The 22401-nt window shown below is 38.8% G+C and overlaps 1 protein-coding gene across 10 annotated transcripts in view; it reads left to right on the top strand.

The window, feature by feature from the left end:
• Positions 1-22401, top strand: part of LOC135261819 (ankyrin repeat and IBR domain-containing protein 1) — a 226930-nt gene that overhangs the window by 10005 nt on the left and 194524 nt on the right. For 9 of the 10 annotated variants that reach the window (XM_064348453.1, XM_064348454.1, XM_064348448.1 and 6 more), the window contains exons 2-3: positions 536-818; positions 17129-17429. In XM_064348453.1, the coding sequence (XP_064204523.1) occupies positions 631-818; positions 17129-17429 (489 nt within the window). In that variant the 5' untranslated portion in view covers positions 536-630. The remainder of the gene's footprint in view (positions 1-535; positions 819-17128; positions 17430-22401) is intronic. The other variant, XM_064348447.1, reaches the window with a different exon arrangement.

The following is a 22401-nucleotide window of genomic DNA, read 5'->3' as shown; positions in this document are numbered from 1 at the left end:
AATCATGGTAAAAAGTATATTCCTCCACTATTAAATGGTAAATGGACTGCATTTATATAGCGCTTTTATCCAAAGCGCTTTACAATTGATGCCTCTCATTCGCCAGAGCAGTTAGGGGTTAGGTGTCTTGCTCAAGGACACTTCGACACACCCAGGGTGGGGTTTGAACCGGCAACCCTCCGACTGCCAGGAAATTGGTCTTACCTCCTGAGCTATGTCGCCCCATGTAGTAGTATTAGTAGTATTGAGTTACTCATCTAATTAGGATTTAAAAATTTTTTTGTCAATCCACAAGACAGATTTAGATTTTATATCATACTAGTACAGCAATGCATTTGCAAAGATTGTCGGCACATCATAAATATTGTGTAAATGCTTGCAATGAAAAGCAAGGATATAGGGATTAATTTGAAACAATACAGTGAATTACATTTCCTATGTAACATATTAAATGGATTATTTAAGTGTTATCCATCCGATATACTAGAATTTGATTTTATCGTCTGGGCTCACTCCTCTGCCATTTCTCTCCTAGAGCCTGCAGCATGCTGTCCATTTGCACATCAAGGGGATAAGAGTTGAGGTGGAGTGTGTGCCAGCAGCCCAGCCGTGTCCACCACAAACTGAGCAATGGGGAACACTGCAACCAAGTTCCGGAAGGCACTCATCAATGGAGATGAGGGTCTGGCCTGCCAGCTGTATGAGAGCAATCCCCAATTTAAGGAGTCACTGGACCCCAACACTTCATACGGGGAGCCGTACCAGCACAACACCCCCCTGCACTATGCCTCCAGACATGCTATGAGTCGACTGTTGAGGTCAGTGCTTCTCATCCTTATGTTCATAATTCCTTCTCCATTTTGACAGTGAATTATATGAAACTTGTGCACTTCTATTTGCCCATGGCTTTGTTTTTTTGGTGCATTGTATTTCTCGGATGCAGCTGTATTTTACAAATAAACAGTGAAAAACAGTTAAAAATGCATAAATTCAGGTAGTGTGAAGTATCAGAAAATGTATCAGGCTAATCATTGTTTCCATTATTTTTATGTACATTCAGGGTTTCCCCCAGAAAAATAGGGGAGAGAGAGGATAGCCATGCTATTCACATGGTATAGCCTATACCTGACTTGACAATGTCAATTTTATTAAATAGCGCACATTTATTTAATGGTTCAGCATAAGACCATAAGTATATAATACACAAACACAGCTATATGCAGAAGGACATTGGCTGAGGGAGGCAAAGTTTTGTCTGCTGTAGTCTGGTTCCCAGGCTTTGGTTTTACACCAGTCCTGTGTTTTAAGTAAACATACCAACACCTCATAAAAAAATCCCTTTCCACGGCACCCACAATATAGTAAAATTCATATTGTGGCACTGTCATTATGGAATCCATGTTAAGACTGGTATCATGTACCCGTAGACTGAGGTTTTATTGATTTTTTTTTCCTGATGTTTGCAGAGGTACTTAAGTTCAGCAGTGGCACCGCGCCTATTAATAGATGAGGGGCAGCTTGACATTTTTTGTAACATTTGTGCATTTACCCTCAGGTGTGATGCCAGTCAAGGTTTGACTATTTAACATGAATCTCGGAGTATCTTCATTATTTAACAGTCTTAATACAATTTACTTGCTAGTAATTTTATTTTATTTAAGTTGGCCATTATTTTGTAATAACACATGGTGAATTTAGCTGAATTTGACATGTCAAATTAAAGTGTGTATCATTTATGTGATTTAATTTTAAATTCATGTTTGAATATTTAAATTAATTTTATTTGGGGAAATGAATAAAGGTAATCAAGTGTAATCCTGATGAAAATGTGTAACTTGAAATGGCCTCAGTGCTTAGGCATAGGCACCTGCGAAACCAAGCAGCTGAATCGCTTGCCCTCCCCCACCCGCGCCCCCAACTTGAAATAATCAACATCCCTCTTTCTGTGTTTCTTGTGGCTTGCACTACCACAGAATATGGTTGGTCGGATGGGCTAATACATTGGGAATTGACAATAGGCTGAATCCATCACTGGTGGATTTCTTTTGCTGGTTTTTTTGCCGATTTAAAGCCCGTTATTTTTTTTTGCTGCAACCAACACCTAGTATAAACTACTCTGTCGGTCTCTGTGAGTCCGTCTACTTGTCTAAAATGCTCAGGTTGAAACGTGTGCAAACATGCATGAACATGCAGTATTGACTCTGCTGCCTGGGTGAGATTAATCTACATACTGTCTAGCTGCACGCATTTGGGCTAGATGCCAAAAACCACAACTGATAATGCTTTGCAGAATGAAGGCGAAAGTAAGAAATTTGTCTGGATTTAATATGTCAACAAAAACATGTTTTCAGCATAAAAAATGCCAAGTTACTCATGCATACATATCACCGTCATTACGTCATTAATTAAAGCTTGCAAAATCTACGCCTGCTATTGAAAGTATTGATATATAAATGAGGCCAAGTTACAGCAAACAATATTGGCTATTGTTGCTCACACGAATTAAGCAAGCTTTATTCCAAAGAAATGCTGCCCAATGTTTCCTAAATTATTTCAACTTGGCCTTGTGTTTTTTCCATCTTACAATCTGAAGAGAATGTGGTCATTCAAAGTATATATGTCACATCAAAATAACAAAAAATTGCCATATGGAACAAGTAGGGATGGGTATGAGTAATGTATTGATCGATTAGTCGTTGGAAACGCACCTACTTGATCTTTTTTTCCCGGGGAAAACCTACTACCTGCCGCCATGAGCTATGCGTGGCAAATTGTGGTCACTCACTCACTCACGGGCGCCCTGAGAGGGACGTTTGGTAGAACGCATGCACAGGTGCATCTCCCAAAATCACTACTTCGAACGGAACGATTTTTAAACACAGCTTTATTGCCTAACGTTACTTTAGCTAACCCTAACATGTTAGCGTTTCGCCTACTTTAGTTAACCTAGTTAACGCATACCACCGATACAGATGTATGGACACACGGAGGACAACAAATAACGTTACAGAGGTGAGGACATACCATAGCTAGCTAGCTAGCTATATAGTTAGCCAAGTTATACTCATGACACTTTGTACAGGTGCGCCGTGGGTCTGGACGGTTTCGTGCTTGTTATTCTCTCATAAAGGTTATGTACTGTATGTCCAACTGTATGTAAAAAAAATTAAAAAATAAAAATAAAATAGGACATTTCTTCATCTAAAATACGCATAATAAAGCAAATATATTTTGAAACACGCGTTTTCATTGCAATTATGCCTTCTGTTGTTTAGCCACTGTTTCAGGAGCTTTGAATGCCCTGCACTGACAGAAATTGCCCAAGGTGAATTTTCTGCTCTTATCTATATCATGTATGGGCATGCTTAATGTAGCAAAGTTCTCAACAGCAGCAGATTGGCCACATTTCGCGTCAATCTAGTGTACCTGTCTGTCAGGAAGAAGCCGTATAGAAGAGGGATGAAAATGGGAAGAATTAGCATTTTAAGTTATGTATTTTTTTAAATGAGACGAAATCTAACAGTATGGCTCTGCAATCAACTGTACGATTGCGATCGATGTATTGGGCACCTGTGCTGTACATACTTAAAACAGGGAATACAAATATTTAGGCCTATTAAATAAATATAGAATCTTACAAATCTATCCAGACATATGTTTGCCCCATTAATGTTCTGTATGTTTGTGGGTCAGATAACATTTAGCCAAATAACTGCAATAGTGTAGTTTTACAATGTGAAATAATAAAAAATCGTATTTGTGAACACAATTTTCAAAACTGATTTAAAATTAACCTCATTACACCTTGACAAATGGTGGAAGCTTCTTGGTGTATCCACTGTAAGTTTGATTGTGTAGGCAGGATGATTCATTGAGCATTCAGGGTAAATGTAAATAATACATTTTATTGATAGGTTACTGTATGTGGACAAAATAACATGCTGATCAGAAGAAGTGACATATCCACCGACAAGTTAACGCTTCTTTTAGTGCATCTGTTTGGGAATATAAATGAAGCATCACCCAGGTGGGTGCTACACATAGGTGATGGGTGAGGTGAGTTCCCACTCATCACTGTAAATCACTTTGAGTGTTCGAAAAAGTGCTATATAAATTAGAGCCCGACCGATATATCGACCATTATTTGACTTTTTTGACGACATCGGGATTGGCAGTTATGCAGCCGATGTGTCCCGATTTTTAAATAAGTATAATAAACCAAAAAAACATTGATTATTTATCTGTACTTGTCTGTTCGAACGTTGTAATTGCTATTTACTAGAATTATCCAGTAGAGGGAGCTCTAATACAAGTGTGAACTGCAGCAGCTGACGCGCTACATCTGTAATAAGACGTTTGTCACTCGTGCCTCATCCAATATTCTCCACTGCAAGACTTGTCTGCACAGATTCGATTGCCACAATAAAGGTATGTATATTTAGTGAAAGTTTTTAATTAAATGCGTTTATGCGACCACTATGTTTATCAATCCTCATTATCAAGCGAGCGAGCTAGCTAACATATTTGGTCCACTTTAGCAAGCTAGCTGGCTAGCAAGACTTTATGAAGTGACAGTGAGCACATAAGCAGCATAAGATCTACATTTCCAGAGGACATCGCTGTATTCTCACATAAATAACCAGCCAAAATAAAATGGTGATTGAATGCATCACACATTTGTTTTTTTATCTGAGATGATATTAGTTACTATATGATGCTGTGTCAATAGCCAACGCGTTATTGCAAATGAGTGTGTCATCTAGTCACACGTCATCGTAGCAAGCTAAGCAGACAGTAAAAACGCTGATAAAACACTTCTAACGTGGATCATTTTAAGCCATGTTATCTAGCTTTGTCGTGATAACATGAGAGAAGGATTGCTGTTGGAGAAGTGAATCAACCAACAGTTAGCGCGGGTAACCTGCACGAAAGCGCATTGTAGTTTTTTCATCCAGTCAATTTAATTTCATCTAACGTTACACTTGATTCACTCATTAGCTCCGCTAGATAATGTCTTACTCTTTGAGATCATGTATTAGAAATAAAATAAGAAAATATAATTAATTTAACTTACTGAGAATATATAATAAGAAATAATGAGGCTGTGTCAATAGCTAATGCGTTATAGCGAGCGCATTGTAGTTATTTTCACCACCAAATTCTTATGGACAGGGAAGCTCGCTGGATAAAGTCTTACTCTTTGAGATCATGTAGTAGGAATAAAATAAGAAAATATAATTCATTTACTGAGAATAGATACTAAGAAATAATAATAACAAATTAATAACAACAACAATAATAATAATATTTATAAAAATACATGTTTGAAACTGGAAAACTGATTTTTTTAAATTAATTTTTTATAGATGGCTGGAAAAGAAAGGAGTACAAGCAAGGTGTGGAGTTATTTTGATTTCACACACTTAAAGATGGTGTTAATATATATATATATATATATATATTTAATTTAATATCATCTTTTACATTTTTTTATCTAAAAAGTTCTTTGTGTGTTTATTTTTATTTTTATTTGTTTGCTTATAAGTTAAATGTTCTTAAATATAGAAACTTTAATAAAATATAAGTTTTTCAAATTGATTTGAAAATGTTGCACTTTTTGACAAAATATCGGTCAAAACATCGGTAATCAGTGGGCTAGGACTCTCCAAAATCGGGATCGGCATCGGACCCAAAAATCTGGCATCGGTCGGGCTCTAATATAAATGCAGTGATTCATTCATAATTTGATTTGCTTATGACAGGCATAATATTTTACCAATCTACAGGAATTCCGCTGTCCAAGCAGCAGAAGCTAGCTGCATTAAATGGTGTCCAAAACTCAAGACCTGATGGCCCAAGACGTGGTGTAAAGGAGATGTTTGATTATTTTTAAAAATTGTGAAAAATAAGATACATATAATGCAAATGTGTCATACTACCAATAACCACCACCAGAGTCTCAGATTGACAGAAATTGATTAAATTTTGAAGCTTTGTTGGCAGTCACATCTAGAGTCCAACTGAAACGCTTATTGGTGCTCTGAAATGCCCCCCAGAAAATGAATAAAAACATATAAATTCATTAAGAATCTGATCACTGGTCTTTTGTAGAGAAGTACTGTATTAATTACTTAAACTAAAGACAAACAAGGCAGCTGGTCCTGATAGCATATACCCAAGAGTACTCAAAGAGTTAGCTGAGATCATTTTTAAACCACTGGCTCAGTGGTATTGTCACAGTCTATGACTCGTTGAGTCACTGGGTCAAATCCTGCCTGAAGCACATTTTTCATTTCTTGTACATGCTTATTTGCTCACTAATAATTGTCTATTACTTCTCAACTATTGCTTTTGCACCACAGCTACCCCGTCTTTCACCGAACCATGCTTACTGGACTGTCTTCTTCTTTAAAACCACAGACACCTTTTACCAAGAAAATTCACACCTTGGACAGCTACTTGACAGTGGCGCACTGATAATGTCATTGACTGGGAAGCACAAGGTTGGACGATAGAATCCCGCCTCGTCCTCAGGCAGATCTTTTCATATCTTAAACTAACATTTTCTTACACTTATATTTGCTAACTAATAATTGTCTGTTGCTTTTGAACTTAGCAGAATATCAGAATCTTCAATACATATGTTTACCAAAAGTCACTCACGGGCAGCTAACTGCATTTATTGACGGCACATTTATAGATTTTTCAAAAAAAGTTACACCGGTTGACCACTGTGGCGTTTATACTCACTATATTTCTACACTTGGCTACTGCACATAACATTCTTATCTACAAACGCCAAGTTTCTACATTCATGTTACCTCGCCCTGTTCTCTATCTATCCACATACAAACAATTAGTATGTATGTTGTATCTGCAACACCCCATTAAAACATTCCATTTAAAAACATGACTCTTTCATTATTGTAACTACTAGTAGTGAACGTGAGAAAAGTACTTTTGTACAACAGTTTTCACAATTTCACATAATTTCACACGTTACTTAAACAACTTTGTAAACGAGTGATTACTAATACCGTCTGTTTTATATACCGTAGATTGATGAGAATAAAAATGAATTTAATCAATTTAAGAATAAGGCTGTAACGGGGCCGTCTGGGTAGTGTAGAGGTATCTCATAAAAAACACGTTTTCAACGTACAAAAATGCCAAGTTACTAAAAAGTATTGATATCAAAATGACGCCAAGTTACGATACTACAAACAATATAGGCTATCTTGCCTCACCGAAATGACATAAGATGTATCTCAAAGCAATGCTACCCAATATTTCCTCAGTTCTTTCAAGTCACTTGGCCCTGTGTATAAGCATGCACTACATGGACAGGCCAAACATATGTGTGGATGGCTCTCTCACAGTCAAGATTGATTGAATAGGTGTGTATATGTCCAATTTGTATTGGTATGTAGGCCTATGTATTTCGCTGCCCAGGCTTTCTGTTGCGTGAATGATAGTATGTTTCTTGGTACAAGTGTGTTCGTGAATGTGAATGTAAGATGCTGCCAGGGAAATGTCCCCATGCGGATTAAGAAGTTCTCTATGTATGTATGTACAATATGTGTTTTACATGCAGTATTTATTGTACGTAGCAAATATACAATAACTTGCACATGTACTCAAATTCAGTTCAGAAGCAAGTATAAACATGTTTTCTGGAGAAATGTGCTTCCTGTCGTTGCTCAGCAGCAGTTTTGTACATTAATGAATTTATACATTAATTTCAATGTACAATGTTCAATGTGTTCCATGAGGCAATTCGAAATATTTGTCTCTTTGATCTGACAGAAAGTTTGCATGAGATTGTGAAATGGTAAGATTAGAAAACACAGGGCCAAGTGACTTGAAAGAACTGAGGAAATATTGGGTAGCATTGCTTTGAGATACATCTTATGTCATTTCGGTGAGGCAAGATAGCCTATATTGTTTGTAGTATCGTAACTTGGCGTCATTTTGATATCAATACTTTTTAGTAACTTGGCATTTTTGTACGTTGAAAACGTGTTTTTTATGAGATATCAGTTCTTTTTGCAAAGCGTTTTATTATGAGAGTGAGAAATGCGACCCTGTAAAAAACGGGTGTGGATTATGGCTATCGTTGTGTGAATTTGTACAGTCTGATGAGCGTGTACCGTTCAGCAGTTTCGGTTTGCTGTGAAACAGTGTCTGTGAGAAAGGATGCAGTGGCATAAGCGTAAACGAATCAGAAACGCAGATGAAATATGGCCAGTTTATGTACTCACGGATTTGACGTCCATCCACCGAGCCTTGACTGACAAAAGAATCAGCAAATCAGTAGAATTATAACTCCCTAGGTCGCAACTTGTGTAGCCTTCTGTCCTGCTCCGTTGTCTGCTATTTCGTGGAGATGCACTTTTAGTGTTTGTAAGGTTTATCCTTCTGTGCAGCTCCGTTGTCTGTTATTTTGTGGAGATGCACTTTTAGTGTTTGTAAGGTTTATAAGGCATTTTGATAGGCTTATCTGCAGGTAGGAATCCTCTTCGCTGTTTTGCTAAACTAGAACCGGAAAACATGATAGTGCAGAATAGGAGCAGACGCATATGTCCCAGCAGGCTTTGCATATGAGGAAATGAAAACTGTGAGAGAAATTGGGATGAAATTATGAAATTCCGTAGGGGAAACAATATGTTTTTAGCAGAGTGGGCATCTAGGTGAAGGTTGACATGATCATGGAGTATAGTGCAAAGTAAATGGAATGACCATGAGCGTGCATATATTCCTTATCGAATGGTATATATAACACTCGCTGTGTAGCATAAATCGTCAAAGTGGAGGTTTAAGTAACACGTGAAAGCCATTGCATTGCTGTGTTTTTTTCATGTTCAGTGCTAGTAGTTATAACTATGAGTGAATCATGATTTTAAATGTAAATGTTTTAATGGGGAGTTGCAGAACGTGCACGTAATTGTTTGTATGTGGCTAGATAGAGAACAGGGCAAGGTAACATGAATGTAGGAACGTGGCGTTTGCTGATAAGAAGGTTTTGTACGGTAGCCAAGTGAAGAAATGTAGTTAGTAGAAATGGCACAGCGGTGAACTGGTGTAACTTTGTAATAAAAGGAATACATTTGCAGTCATTTCAATGTACTTTAAAACGTGTTTTTCTAAGCCTAAATTTCCCACTATAAAAGGTCACCCGAACCGTCTGGGCGTGGTAAGGAGAACTGTCAGTTATGTTAACTGTCAGTGAGCTATGATTGACAGACCGTGGCCCGTTACCATAGCTACCCCCATGATACGTGCTGTTTTTGGGAGACTTTTCACAAGCTAGCTAGCTTAGTAGTATATGAAGTACCGATAGATAGCTAAGGTAAAGATGTTGACTTATATCCAATTATAATTTTTGCTATCTAGCTAGCCAAGTTAAGATGAAAGCACTACTATGACGTCCTCATAAAAGCGAACTGGCTAGCTAACGTTATCGATAACATTGCGTTATGAAAGCAAACTACCTAGCTAGCTAACGTTAGCTAGTTAGTTAAATTAATATAACCAGAAATAATCTAATAGTCCTTAAAGGTTACTGTAATTTAAGTGAACCTAACGTTAGTGAAATATGTGCATTGTCTTGCCTGTAAGCCAGCCGCGCAAACTATGGGTCTGGAGTTATCCATGGGTTTACGGGGCGTGGAAAAGGGGAGTGGTGTGGGAGGACTGTGTTCGTGACGGACCAAGTTGACAACTTTGTCAACCGTTTGAAAATAGGACGGTAAATTTGAAACGCATATTTCTCCAAAAATGCAGAACGGACATAGCCTATTTAATACTGTACTCATTGTGTTTTTTCAATGGCAAGTAGCACATAAAAACGAGGAAGTGTGGGAATCACCATGGTACTCCTTTAAAGAAAGGCGCTCTTACCTGGGTTCGAACCTTAGACCTTGTGTTCTTAAGACTGTAACCTTACCCACTACGCCACAGGCGGACTAGCTGTTTGTACTGTCAATGTTTCAGAGTAAGAATGTATGGATAGTTTGCGTGTGTATGCGAGTTTTCCATTGGGTCGTGTAGGTGAAGATTTGGCGGGTGTCGGTAAAATGTCCAATGGGGAGACGTTATTAGTGGGATAGGCGGCAGGAAAAATAAGAATGAGAAGAAGAAGAAGAAGAAGGAGAAAACGCAAAATCCCCTTAGTTTGGGGCTTTATTGTGTGGACATGTGAAGTTGTTTATGAAATCTGTCTGTTGAAATGGGGTCAGAATGTACAGAATTTAATGTTTTTAAGGGCTGAGTGTCTGTGGCTGTTGTGGTTATTTCTGTGGGGAACCCTGAAAAGTGCCAAACTCTCGGTGCTGTATAGGTATGGGGGCATGCCCCCGCCAAGGCGTAACTTGGCGGGATGGCATACCTGCCATCCCAATAAGTAGCCTACTCGCCTACCACCGGAGAGACCCGGGTTTAATCCCCGGCAGCAGTACTTCTGGCTTGGTCAGATGTTCCCACGAACACAATTGGCAGTGTTCGCGGGTGGGAAGCCGGTGAGGGTATGATCGTTGCATTAGCGACTCCTACTGGTTGGTCGGCGCACCTGTTCAGCAGGGAGGGGATCTGGGGGAGACAGCGTGAACCTCCGCACGCATTACGCTCTCCCAGTGAAACTCCTTGCTGTCAGGTCAAAAGAATCGTCTGGCGACTCCACATATTGGAGGAGGCATGTGGTAGTCTACACCCTCCCTAGACCAACTTAGGACAGCGCATCGACTAGGATCATGCCTACTTTCCGAAGGCACTTAACATAACATATAACATAACATAACATAATGACGAGAACAGGCCATTCAGCCCAACAATGCTCACCATTTTCCTAACCTATTGCTCTGATTGCCTAAATACTAGATAGACTAGATAGGTAGGCAATGACTGGGAAACTTTGAGGGGTGTGATTTGGAGGAACTGAATCCCAGCGGTGTTATTCTGTGCCATTCATGGTCATTCTCCAAAACGGACACCATAGGCACTTTTCTACCGTAGGGCTGAACTGTTACCAGGGCCACTCCCTGCCGTTCCGCGCTGCTCAGGACTTGTGAGAACGGTTACCATGTCTGTTTCCATCTGTCGGGCTGCTAAAACCAGGACTAGAAAGTATCTAAGAAAAACTAGTGACAACAGCAAGTGACGCGGCGGATAAGCAACGGCGTCCCGTTGTGTATATAATAAATATGTGCCAGTTGTTATCATCGCTCCCCATTCTGTTTTGTTTTTGTTACGTTATGTTTCGTTGGCTGACGATATGAACGAGGATTCTGTGTATTTTGGTCTGTTCTTGGTTTTTCTTCTTAGCGTATCCTCCACTGACCATCACTGTTGAATCACAAAAACTATTACACTACTAACTAACGCTTACATTACAGTGTGAAATATCCACATTATATAATACCACTAACCTATTTAAAGACACTCAATTTAAAAAATAACGTGTATAACTGAAATATTTTGAGCAGTAATACTTATATAGCAATGATGAAATTTTATCTGTGTTCAGTAGATGGAGACAGAGACAGTAAATCATTGATACAGTTCAGTCCGCTTCTGTTTTGCTCCAGAAAATGATGTCAGCTAGGTCTATCAGCAAATATATGGCTTAGCTATGCCCAGAATAATAATAGTATTTTCCAAGAAATTTAGTGAAATCGTTAACAATGTTTCGTTAGGTGCAGCGTCTTTTACTGCTACCACAGAGTGAAGTGAGTGAATGCGATGATAAGAAAACTTGCGGTTACGCTGACCTAAAAAACGCTATTCCAAAAGCAAAATTAGACATGTTATACATCGTTAGAAAGCTTATACTCTCACCTACTGAATACATGAATTGTCAATCAAGCTAGATTGTACTAAAAAGGTACAATACCCTAAACGACATGTGTGGTATTACGCACAGCTATTTTGGAAGGTCCCCAGGCATCACAAATGCAGGTATATTTCACAAACGGATTGTCCAAGACAATATATGACCACTCAGTCTCAAAAGGGACATTTCTACGCGTAAAACCAATAGTATGGTTTTTAATTATTATTTTATTATTTTATTTATTCAATATTTAGTCGCAGATATTGACTGTAGAATGACATGGTATCATTTTTTAAAACTTTGTCTTGTTTATTTTGTTATTCAGTGAGCAGCTTTTTCACTGCTGTATTGGTATATCTTGGCTATTGTCATGTTTATCTTGCTGTTATGACGGAATACGATTTTTGAGTGGCATTTTTATTTATATTAGCTTTTCTACCGACCTAGCTTACGGAAGAAGACATGAAGAGACCGTATGCGGAGTCACAAAACTGACGTAATGTGAAACCAGTCAGTGAATACCTACGTCATTAAGCCCACCCACCCGAACGGTTCTGCTGCACTGAGCACGGTTGTCTAACCGTGCCAAAAAAAAATCATGCTGGGCATGGTTTGTAAGCGTTCTGCGCCAAACCGTTTCCAGGTGGAAACACCATTGGAACCGTTCCTCTCCGTGCTCAGAACCGTTCGGCCCTACGGTGGAAAAGGGGCTCATGTTCGAACCCAAGGATGTTCATAAGTGTACATGGTACTCGAACACCTTGGGCCAAAGGTCTATGATCTACTTTGTAGTTTTTTCATAATGTGTTTTGTGGAACTGGAGACGGCATAAGAGCACCTGCCCCGGGGTGTCATGTGGGAGGTGCTGAGGGAGTATGGGGTGCGGGTTTTGCTGTTGCATGCCATTCAGTTTCCTGTGTACTCACAGCAAGAGCACATTGACTACTCTCTGCGTGAAAAATTCTTCCTAATGTCTGTATGGAATTTACCTTTTGCTAATTTCCATTTATGTTCCCTCATTCTACTAATAGATCTCAACCTGAAGAATCTCTTATTAATCCCCTTTATGAATCAAAATGCCTCAATGAAATAACCCTTAAGTCACGTTTTACTAAGCTTGAAGAGATTAAGCAGTTAAAGTTTTTCCTCATAGCTTTTATCTTTCATACCAGTCATCAATTTTGTTGCTCCTCTGACCCTTTTCCAGAGCCTCTTTATCTTTCTTGTAGTACGGTCCCCAGAACTGCACCCAGTACTCCAAGTGTATAAGATAAGTATAACTTCCTTGGATTTCTACTCAATACTTTTGGCTATATATCCCAGCATCCTATTGGCCTTTTTTTACTGCTACAGCACAGTGCTTAGCACCTGATTAACCGTTACTCCCAAATCTTTCCATATTGAACACATTCCAGTTTTGTTCCTCCCATAAAGTAATCCTGTCTAATATCTTAATTTCCCACATGCAGGACTTTACATTTGGCTGTATTAAATTTAATTTCCCAAGTTTCTGCCCACTTCTAGATTTTACTTAAATCTTCTTGGATTATTTTAGTAGATTCCAAACTATGAGCTGGACCTCCCAGTTTTGTATCATCTGCAAATTTGGCTAATAATATATACTTAATATATAATAATACTTGTCTATAATATCTATGTCCCTGTCAAGGCCGTTTATATATATACGAGGAAGATGTCATGGATTTTACCTTCATCGGAGGCAAATAATTTAGTCGGGTCACAGAGTAATTCAGCAATACAACTTTTATTTGGCCAAATAGGAGAAACCGTTCAAGCACTCATTTCAGAGTACGAGAAGAGTCTCAAACCTCTGTTTACACCTCTTTCCTTTATATCTCTTTCCAACGCCCTTAGACAGGCCTTGGTATGACAGTCACCCTGTCACACACTCATTTCTGTTTTTCTGAGAAATTGTTGCTTCCCTCAGAAACCTTGACCAAACGCCTAGTTCACTGGTGCTTTTGCAGTGAGGGTTTTGCAAGTCAAACTGACAGGCCTGTAGTTTCCTGGATTAGTATGGTCCCCTTTTTATGTTCCCGGCCTCCGTAGGAGGCAGGAGGGGCATTAGGTCGAGGCCCCGTTCGTCTTCCGTCAACAATTTGGTTTCCGCTCATTTAACAGAAAATGCCTTTGTCGAGCGGGCTGATTTTTTGGTGGTGAATTGGACTTGTCCACACAAAGGCTGGTTATCTGACCCACGCTCATCAATATGGCGCCTTTGAATTGTGTTTGACTTTTATCGGGGGCTGACACATAAGGCTGTTTAGACGTGACGCCACTCATCCAATATGGCTGCCTTTATGTGGTTGACCATGTACAGTCAGGGGCATATGCCATACTTTTCTATTTCGATTTCAAGTTCAGGTTGACGTTACAAGATGTAAGTAGTCCATTGCCTCGTGATGTATCAGTAAACAATGCACTATTTTTACAGCATATGTTTACTTTGTCATTTCGATGTGAAAATAAGACATTAGACACTGTTGACGATTCACCTCATATCAACTTGCGAGCCCCGTTTCCAATCTCAGTTTGAAGTTGGGCGTCACCTCCCTCATGGTTGAGAACAACAGAGACCATTTAAAGATGATATTACTCCTCCAAGGTTTTGCCGATGTATAATAGGGGGGCTGGCATTAGGCCTGTCAAAAAATATTCAAAGTTCGAAAAATATTCGAACATCTTTTTTTTTTTTTTTTTTAAAGTTCGAACGTAAATTTGAGCATTCGAATATTAGTTTTGGATTTAATTAACATGAATTTAATTAACGTTTTGTAATTAACATATACAGGCTTTTCATACAGCGAATCATGTTCATGCACGCAAAGTTTATTTCCTGTGCTAACGTTACTTCGTCTGTCAACAAAAAACGTTCTGCACTGGACCCAGAGCAAGTGGTTCGTCTGGTTTTCCTTGCGAATAACCTCCGGTGATACTTTCAGCTCCATGGACACCTAACGTTACTGGTCAGCTAGCCTCGCGAGCCAGTCTCTTTTTTCACTTCGTTCAACAGATCTGGTCAGCTAACAATTTAGGCTAAATAATGTTCCCATGGCAGGCTATGTTTCCTTTCTGTTCTGAAGATTTTGATAAAATTGGATGATGAAAGAAGTTGAACAAACTAACCAGAGTATGTAATTTATGTTGTTTTAGGCTACAAGTATTAGCCGTTTGAATAGTTTTTGTGTTAAGAAATAAACAGGGATTTCCTATAAACAATCATTCCCCTATTATTGTGATTAATAAAATTACATCCACGAGAAAGTGCTTTATTCATTTGCGTAGTTGGCTATAGAAACTGCCACTACTCACTACTTTGACGTGATTTTCTACGTACGCGCCACACAATTGATCTAAAATACGTTTTGTAAATGAGGCCCCAGATGTAGTAACCTAGTTTGAAAGTTCACCGATGTCCTCCATTCTACTGCCTGCTTGTGGAAAATAACGCGCAGGCCAGTTTAGAGGGAGCATCACGTGCAATATTGCGCCCGACAATAAGCAGCTTATTTTTGTGAATTATATGCAAATGATATTGGAATATATTCGAACTCTAACTAATTACAAAAGCTAATATTCAAACTCAATTTCATGGCACTTTGGACAGCCTTAGCTGGCATTAGAGGGCTTGTGATTAAAATGCATGCGTCATGGGTTGAGTGTGGTGTGAAATTTTTTTCAGCAATTTGTAGTGCAAAAATTTAGTTTGGAACCCAAAATAAAGAGAGAGGAGGAGGGTGTGTTATACAGTGTGGGGGGGGGGGGGGGGTACCAACATTATGTGGTTTACAACATACTGCGGTCGGGGGCATATGCCACGCTCTGTGGTGGCCTTGTTTATATATTGGTATGATATTACCTTGCTTCCATTCTTCATACCTGATGCACTATAATAAGGTTTATGATATTATATACTTAAATTTCCAAAAATCATTTGATAAGGTGCCATATAAGAATCTTATTGGCAAAATGAAGGCAGTAGGAATTACAGGATGCATTTCAGAATGTGTTCGGAACTGGCTACAGGGTAGAACACAAAGATTAGTAGGAGGGATTTTATTTGAGCAGGGTACTGAGGGAAGTGTCCCTGAAGGATTGGTGCTGGGGTTAGGGTTAGGGTTAGGGTTAGGGTTAGTCTTCCACCTTGACAGGGATTGCAAGGACATGAGTTCAGTTTACAGATGATACAACACTGGGAGGTCCAGCTAATAGTTTGGAATCTACTAAAGTAATCCAGGTAGTTTTAAAGAAAATCCAGGAGTGGGCAGAAACTGGGCAAATTAAATTCAATATAGCTAAATGTGAAGTTCTATATGTGAGAGATAAAAACATAAAGCAAGATTTCTTTATGGAAGGAACAAAACTGGAATGTGCTCAATTTGTAAAATGCTTGGGAGTAACGGCGGATCAAAGCCTTTCAAGTTCTAGTCACTGTACTGTAGCAGTAAGAAAGGGGTGCTGAGATATATACATGTATAGCCAAACGTATTGAGTATAAAGGCGAGGAAGTTACACTTATACAATACATTTGTTAGACCACACTTGGAGTAGTGTGTGCAGTTCTGGGGTCCATACTACAAGAAAGATATCGAGCCTCTGGAAAAGGTTCAACAAACGGCAACCAAATTGGTTACTGGTATGAAAGATAGAAGTTATGAGGAAAGGCTTAAGATGCTTTATCTCTTCACACTTAGAAAAAGGAGACTTAAGTGTGATCTAATTGAGGCTTTTAAATTCATTAAAGGAATTAACAATGTGAACTACAAGAGGTGACTTACATTACTTTTTGTAAACTGAAAGGGAAACAGTGGTCCTTAGTTGCCATGATGAACTTATCCACATGCTGTTGGTGAAAGTCAGCAATGCTTGCTCATTCAGTCTGCAAGATTTCAGCTCATCAAAATGATTGACCAGTGACCTGAAACTTTTATTGAATGGTTAAAGAAATCTATTTGTGAATGAATTTATTTATATACAGGTTTGGTCCTCTGTACTTGTCACCATGTAGCCTATGTTGAAGGGATGCTAAGGCAAAAGTTCCTACCTGATTCACTAATATGTTGTCTATGTACGTCGCTCTGGATAAGAGCGTCTGCTAAATGCCTGTAATGTAATGTAATGTAATGTTGTAGTATATGTTGTATTATTTGGTACTTAGGAAAATGATCCTCAGGTGTGTGGATCTCAGAAACCAGCATGTTACTAAATGATGGGATCTGCAGAATTGAGAATTTGATTGGTGATGATCAACCAGAACCCCTACCGTTTTTTGTTTGGCAGATCCTTCCTATTTTGCAAAGATGGAAACCCCAACAAGCGCAACATTCACAATGAGACCGCCCTACACCTACTTTGCATGGGACCACAGATCCTGCTGTCAGAAGGTGTGCTCCTCCCACGCATTACCCGCCCCTTTGAAGATGAGCAGAAGCGTGCTGACTGCCTCCAGATGATCCTCAAATGGACTGGTGCCAAACTGGACCAAGGGGAGTATGAGAGAGCCAATATCGATGCCACTGACAACAAGAAAAACACCTGTTTGCACTATGCAGCCGCCTCAGGGATGAAGATCTGTGTGGAGGTAGGGATTCCCTGCGTTAAGGAAGTTACGGCCCTAAAAATTTCACTTTCTTCATATAGCACCACTATCTGGCCAGTCTGGGTAAATTTTCTTACATGAGCAGAATGGGAACCTGCCTGCTTAATTTAGTTGCTCTATGATGTATACTTTTTGCTGTGTAAACACTTTTAGAGCAGAAAAATAAAAAATAAATAAGTAAATAAATAACATGAATAAAGTGTATAAAAGTTTATCAAGAGTGATAATTTTATAATTATTGTATAGTTTTGATCCTGAAAAATTAAGTGTAACAGGATGATATTTTTGTGTTGGAGCACAGAGCACAACCAATGCATGCACGTGATCGCAGATAACAGTGGAATTCAGTGTCCCTTTTTCCCCGTCATATTTCCCCAGTGCTGTGCATGTACTACTTCAAGCAAAATGTGTTGCAATTTAATTTGCTGTGTCTTACTGATTTTCATGGTTTCGTGGTTATATTACGATTACATCAGTATTCCGAATAAAGAATTTTAATGATTAACCAGTTGTGGTACAGTAGAGAATGCACATTTCTGAATAATGATGCAAGGATGACAACTATGAATAAGAATAAAATCCATATAACTATCATTCTGAAGACTTAATTTTGAAACTGTAATTCTCTTTAAACTTTGCTGAAAGTTAAGTATTGTTGCTATTGATTTTTCGTTAATAATATGCACAGGAAACAGAGACACTGAATTCGTTAGAACATCTGTCAAGAAATCTATGTGGGGACGTTGGATGAAGTGAAGAAAGTACATCAATCTCTATGAACTTGTTGGTTCAAAGTGTCATCCATTCTCAATTAAATCCCCTTCTGGTGGTGCCTAGTGCCTTTTCCACTCTGGCCAAACTAAAATGTAGTTAAAATTGGCTTTAAGCATTAAGTTATCAACACATCATGTCACACAGTAATTTACTGAAATGATCGCTGTCAGCTGCTCCACCCTTGTTTGTGTGCTAAGTCATCAAAGGCAGGCTGCCTATGCAGACCAAATGCTACTGGTAACAAAAGTTACACTCAATTTCAAACGGACTATTGAAATTAGTGTTGTCAAAAGCTTAGTCTTCGTTAATGTGTTTTATCCTATCTGTCCAAACTTTATATTTTCTATAGCTTTGCGAACATGAAATAAAAGAACCAGAAACACAATTAAATGCACTTCGTACATTCAGTCATTGATGAATGAACATACTAGCCTGCAGTAGTGTGATAGCCTACCAATGTGATACAATTTTTCCCCAGGTTTGCACAAGTTTGTTAACAAAAATAAAATGGGTCTATTAGCCAGCCTGACTACTTCAGACTAGCAGTGACAGCTAACACTTCAATGGTTTTTTCACAACATGTCTGCAAGACCTGCCAAGAATAACCGTGAACAATGTTCACAGGACAATTACATTACAGGCATTTGGCGGATGCTCTTATCCAGAGCAACACTCAATTCAATGACCATCAGTAGTAACAAGCACGAAACCGTCCAGACCCACGGCGCAACTTGGTGAATTGTATTTTTTGGCTGTTGGTTCTCTCAGAATTCTGACTGATAGCCAAGTCAATATTTTCACTGGAGACTTGATACATCCCGTCTTATAACTTCAAAGTCCCATGTAATTTGTGAATGGTTTAAATGGATTTTGAAAATAGACACTTCATGCTACAATCATAATAATGGCAATGGCTATGCTGTGAAGTTTAGGTAGCAAACAACAAGGCTGAATCCTTTAGACATAATTTACATAGAAACTATACGCTCAGATCGCCTAGTTTCACTCACTGTGGCCAAGTGGAATCGATAACGTTTCAGAAAATATATAAGTTCAAAAGATATTATTCAATCTTCTACTGGGACATTTGCCATTTATTGAGGGTGTGACAGAAAATTTCGGTGCCGCTGACTATAATGGAATGTTTTTCACATTTACCGTTCGATTGAGCAAGTACCATTCACAGTACATTTTTATGGGTTTGTGCTGTCAGATTGTGCTAGGTACTTTACATTAACCTTGTACGGCAATCAGTAAAGGCTAACAGCACACACAGTACCACTTACTTCTTGTCATTTCTTGTCATGTACCACCATTGTAATGAATGAAAAAAAGACTGCAAACTACCTTTTCTATGAGAAATGTGTTGTTGAGCTCACGCGCATACGCTGCTGGTGACATTCTAAAGCTCCATTTTGCCCTCTGTGCTATATAGCTAGCTAGCTATGGCACGTCCTCACCTCTGTAACGTTATTTGTTGTCCTTCGTGTGCCATACATCTGTATCAGTAGTTGTAACTGTGTGTCCTTAGCGCCTACTCATGTGTGCAGGATAGCATCCGTATGCACAAACTAGGTTAACTAAAGTTAATCGATCCGTGAGTGAGTGAGTGACCACAATTTGCCATGCATAGCCTACGGCGCCAGTTCCTGCGTGCCGTGGGAAAAAGGAGAAAGTAACCCCGTTGGCATGGCTAATACATGCTACCCAGCCCCTATGTAATCCACTGGATTCATGTTCCTCATGTATCAATTAATTTCTGTTGCATATTTGGAAAATATCTGTAAAAGAATATTTTATTTTACATTTTCTCATATTTAGAGCAGGATAGTGTCTTGCCCATGACCATTTGTCCAGTTCCCATCATTTGAGGATGAATGAACATCCCAAGTTTCATCAAGCCATTTTGAAATGACTAACTTCTTTGCAATAAATGAAGCCCACATGCAAGTTAAGTGTGGGGGGGGGTGGGGGGTTGGGGGTGCTACTGGATTCTGTAAGGGATGGCAAGTTGATATTTCGTTTCGTTTTTTTTTTTCAATGTTGTATTTATTATTTGAAATATGTATTCTATCTGTCTCTGAGGCGCTCTGAAGTGCATTCTCTGCTAAGCTGAGCAATGGATTGGAATATGTGTCTGACGTAGTGTTGCACATTATACCGAAACTCCAGCACTTTTTCGGTACTTAAAAAAAAAAAAAAAAGAAAGAAATGGTTCGGTAATAGAATTTTCCGACCTTCCGTAGTTTTGCGTTAAATGTAAAAGCCAGGGAAACGTGTCTCCCGCATTACCGATTGAGAGGATGAAAAGTGTAATTTGTCAGTATCTTCGCTAGATGGCAGTAGCAATTAAGGTTGGCAAGTGAGGTGACGTGCGCTTGTGCATTCTCCGTCGTTGATACAGCGCAAGCTTAGACTCAGTTCACTTCAGTAGCAATAGCTGTTCTAATTTGTAAATATTTTATTATAGGAAGATGCTGTATTGTTATTGAAATATGCTGTTTTTAGATCTATTTTAAAGCGAAAGACCTGTTTAAAGATAATTTACTTTACAATTGTTTAATTTTTGAAATATATTTAATATATTTTTCTATTGTTTAGTGTTGTAGCACTATAGGCCTATGCTTATTGATATGTTGAACAGGCTTCAACTTAAAGGTTGTTAATAAACCAGTTTTTAATAAACCGTGAATTCGAAAATGAGGTCAACCCTTGTGGACATTACGTTTCTGATCTATTAAGGTAATTTCAGTATCGTTAGGTACCGAGTATTGAATCAGTATCGTTTCAGTAGCAATTATCCTGATACTAAACCTGTTATCGGTATCAAAGTCAAAATTTTGGTATCGTGACAACACTAGTGTGACACCTTTTTTAGTTGCGGCATGGAAGCGCTGCAGCTGTACATACGCACCAGGCCATCTAAGTGTTACGACATGCCATCTAAGTGTTACAACATAGTAAAGGTCTTTACGGCCTTTTTGGATCATATTTTTGGAGTGCCGAATGTGCCTCATAGGCAGCAGCTGCCTGGAATGAACATTAATTTCAGGTTCCTAAATCAAATGGAGTAGACTTATCTATTTTCAGTTATTGTTAATTCAAAAGACTACTATAGTGCCACTATATGACACAATATTGGCCGCAAATTGGGAGAGGCAAAAGTAGTCAATTTTTTTTTGGCTGTCCATGTATGGCTTTATGGTAATAGACACACCAATTTTCATAAATGTGTTTAACTGTTTGGGATTTATCTACTATTTCATAAAAAGTCTCATCCACATGGAAATTAATTGGCTTACTGCAGGTATGTACAGATGGTATTGAATGAAGTGAAAAGTGGGTGGAACAACTTGATTTATACAGAATTTTTTGGGGAGTTTTTCAGTGCGCAACAATTCTGTTCTTCACAGGGGTGAGTTGGAGCTTGTAACAGCCATATCAATCAATCAATCAATCAATCAAATTTTATTTATTTCACAGCAATTGTCGTAATACGCTTCACAGACAACCCTGGCCTAAACCCCCACAGGAGCAAGCCTAAACAACAGTGGCAAGGAAAAACTCTTTGTTGCAGATGGGAAGGAACCAGACTCAAGGGGGAAACCCATCCTCTGCTGGTTGGCTCAGGGTGTAGATTGGTGACCAACATAGTCAGTCAATCAATGTTTACATTGTTCAAATTGCGGCTCAGATGATGGGCGGTGCTGAGTGGCGGTGGTGGGGAGCAGCAGGTGGCGATGGAAGTGGGCAGGGTGGAGGCGGCGACGAAAGAGGGGCTGAATTGCAGTGGTGGGGGAGTCCAGACACTCCACCCTGAAATTTGGGGCAAAAGCCTTGCTGACAGTGTGGGGAAGAAAGTAGAAATGGCCATTAGGGAATGTGCAATAGAGCAGACAGTGACAAAGTGACAGTGGTATGAATTGAAACGAATATGTGGTGACTTTAAAATATTTTGTATGCTATTTTAACTTTAACTTCAAATTATTAATTTAAGCATGAAAGTCTGCTGTAAAATTATACTAGTTGAATCAATTTTGTCAGTGTTGCATGCAAATGTCCACTTGGTAATATATCCTTTGAACTGTAATTCTATATACTGGCCGATAAGTTTGCCCAATCTATTGTTTAAGTTAGGGTTGCCACATGAAAAATCTTTCACAGAATTTCAAGTTATGGA

The sequence above is a fragment of the Anguilla rostrata genome, chromosome 8 (genome assembly GCF_018555375.3).
Source record: "Anguilla rostrata isolate EN2019 chromosome 8, ASM1855537v3, whole genome shotgun sequence".
NCBI lineage: Eukaryota > Metazoa > Chordata > Actinopteri > Anguilliformes > Anguillidae > Anguilla > Anguilla rostrata.
This window is presented reverse-complemented; position numbering and strand designations above follow the sequence as displayed.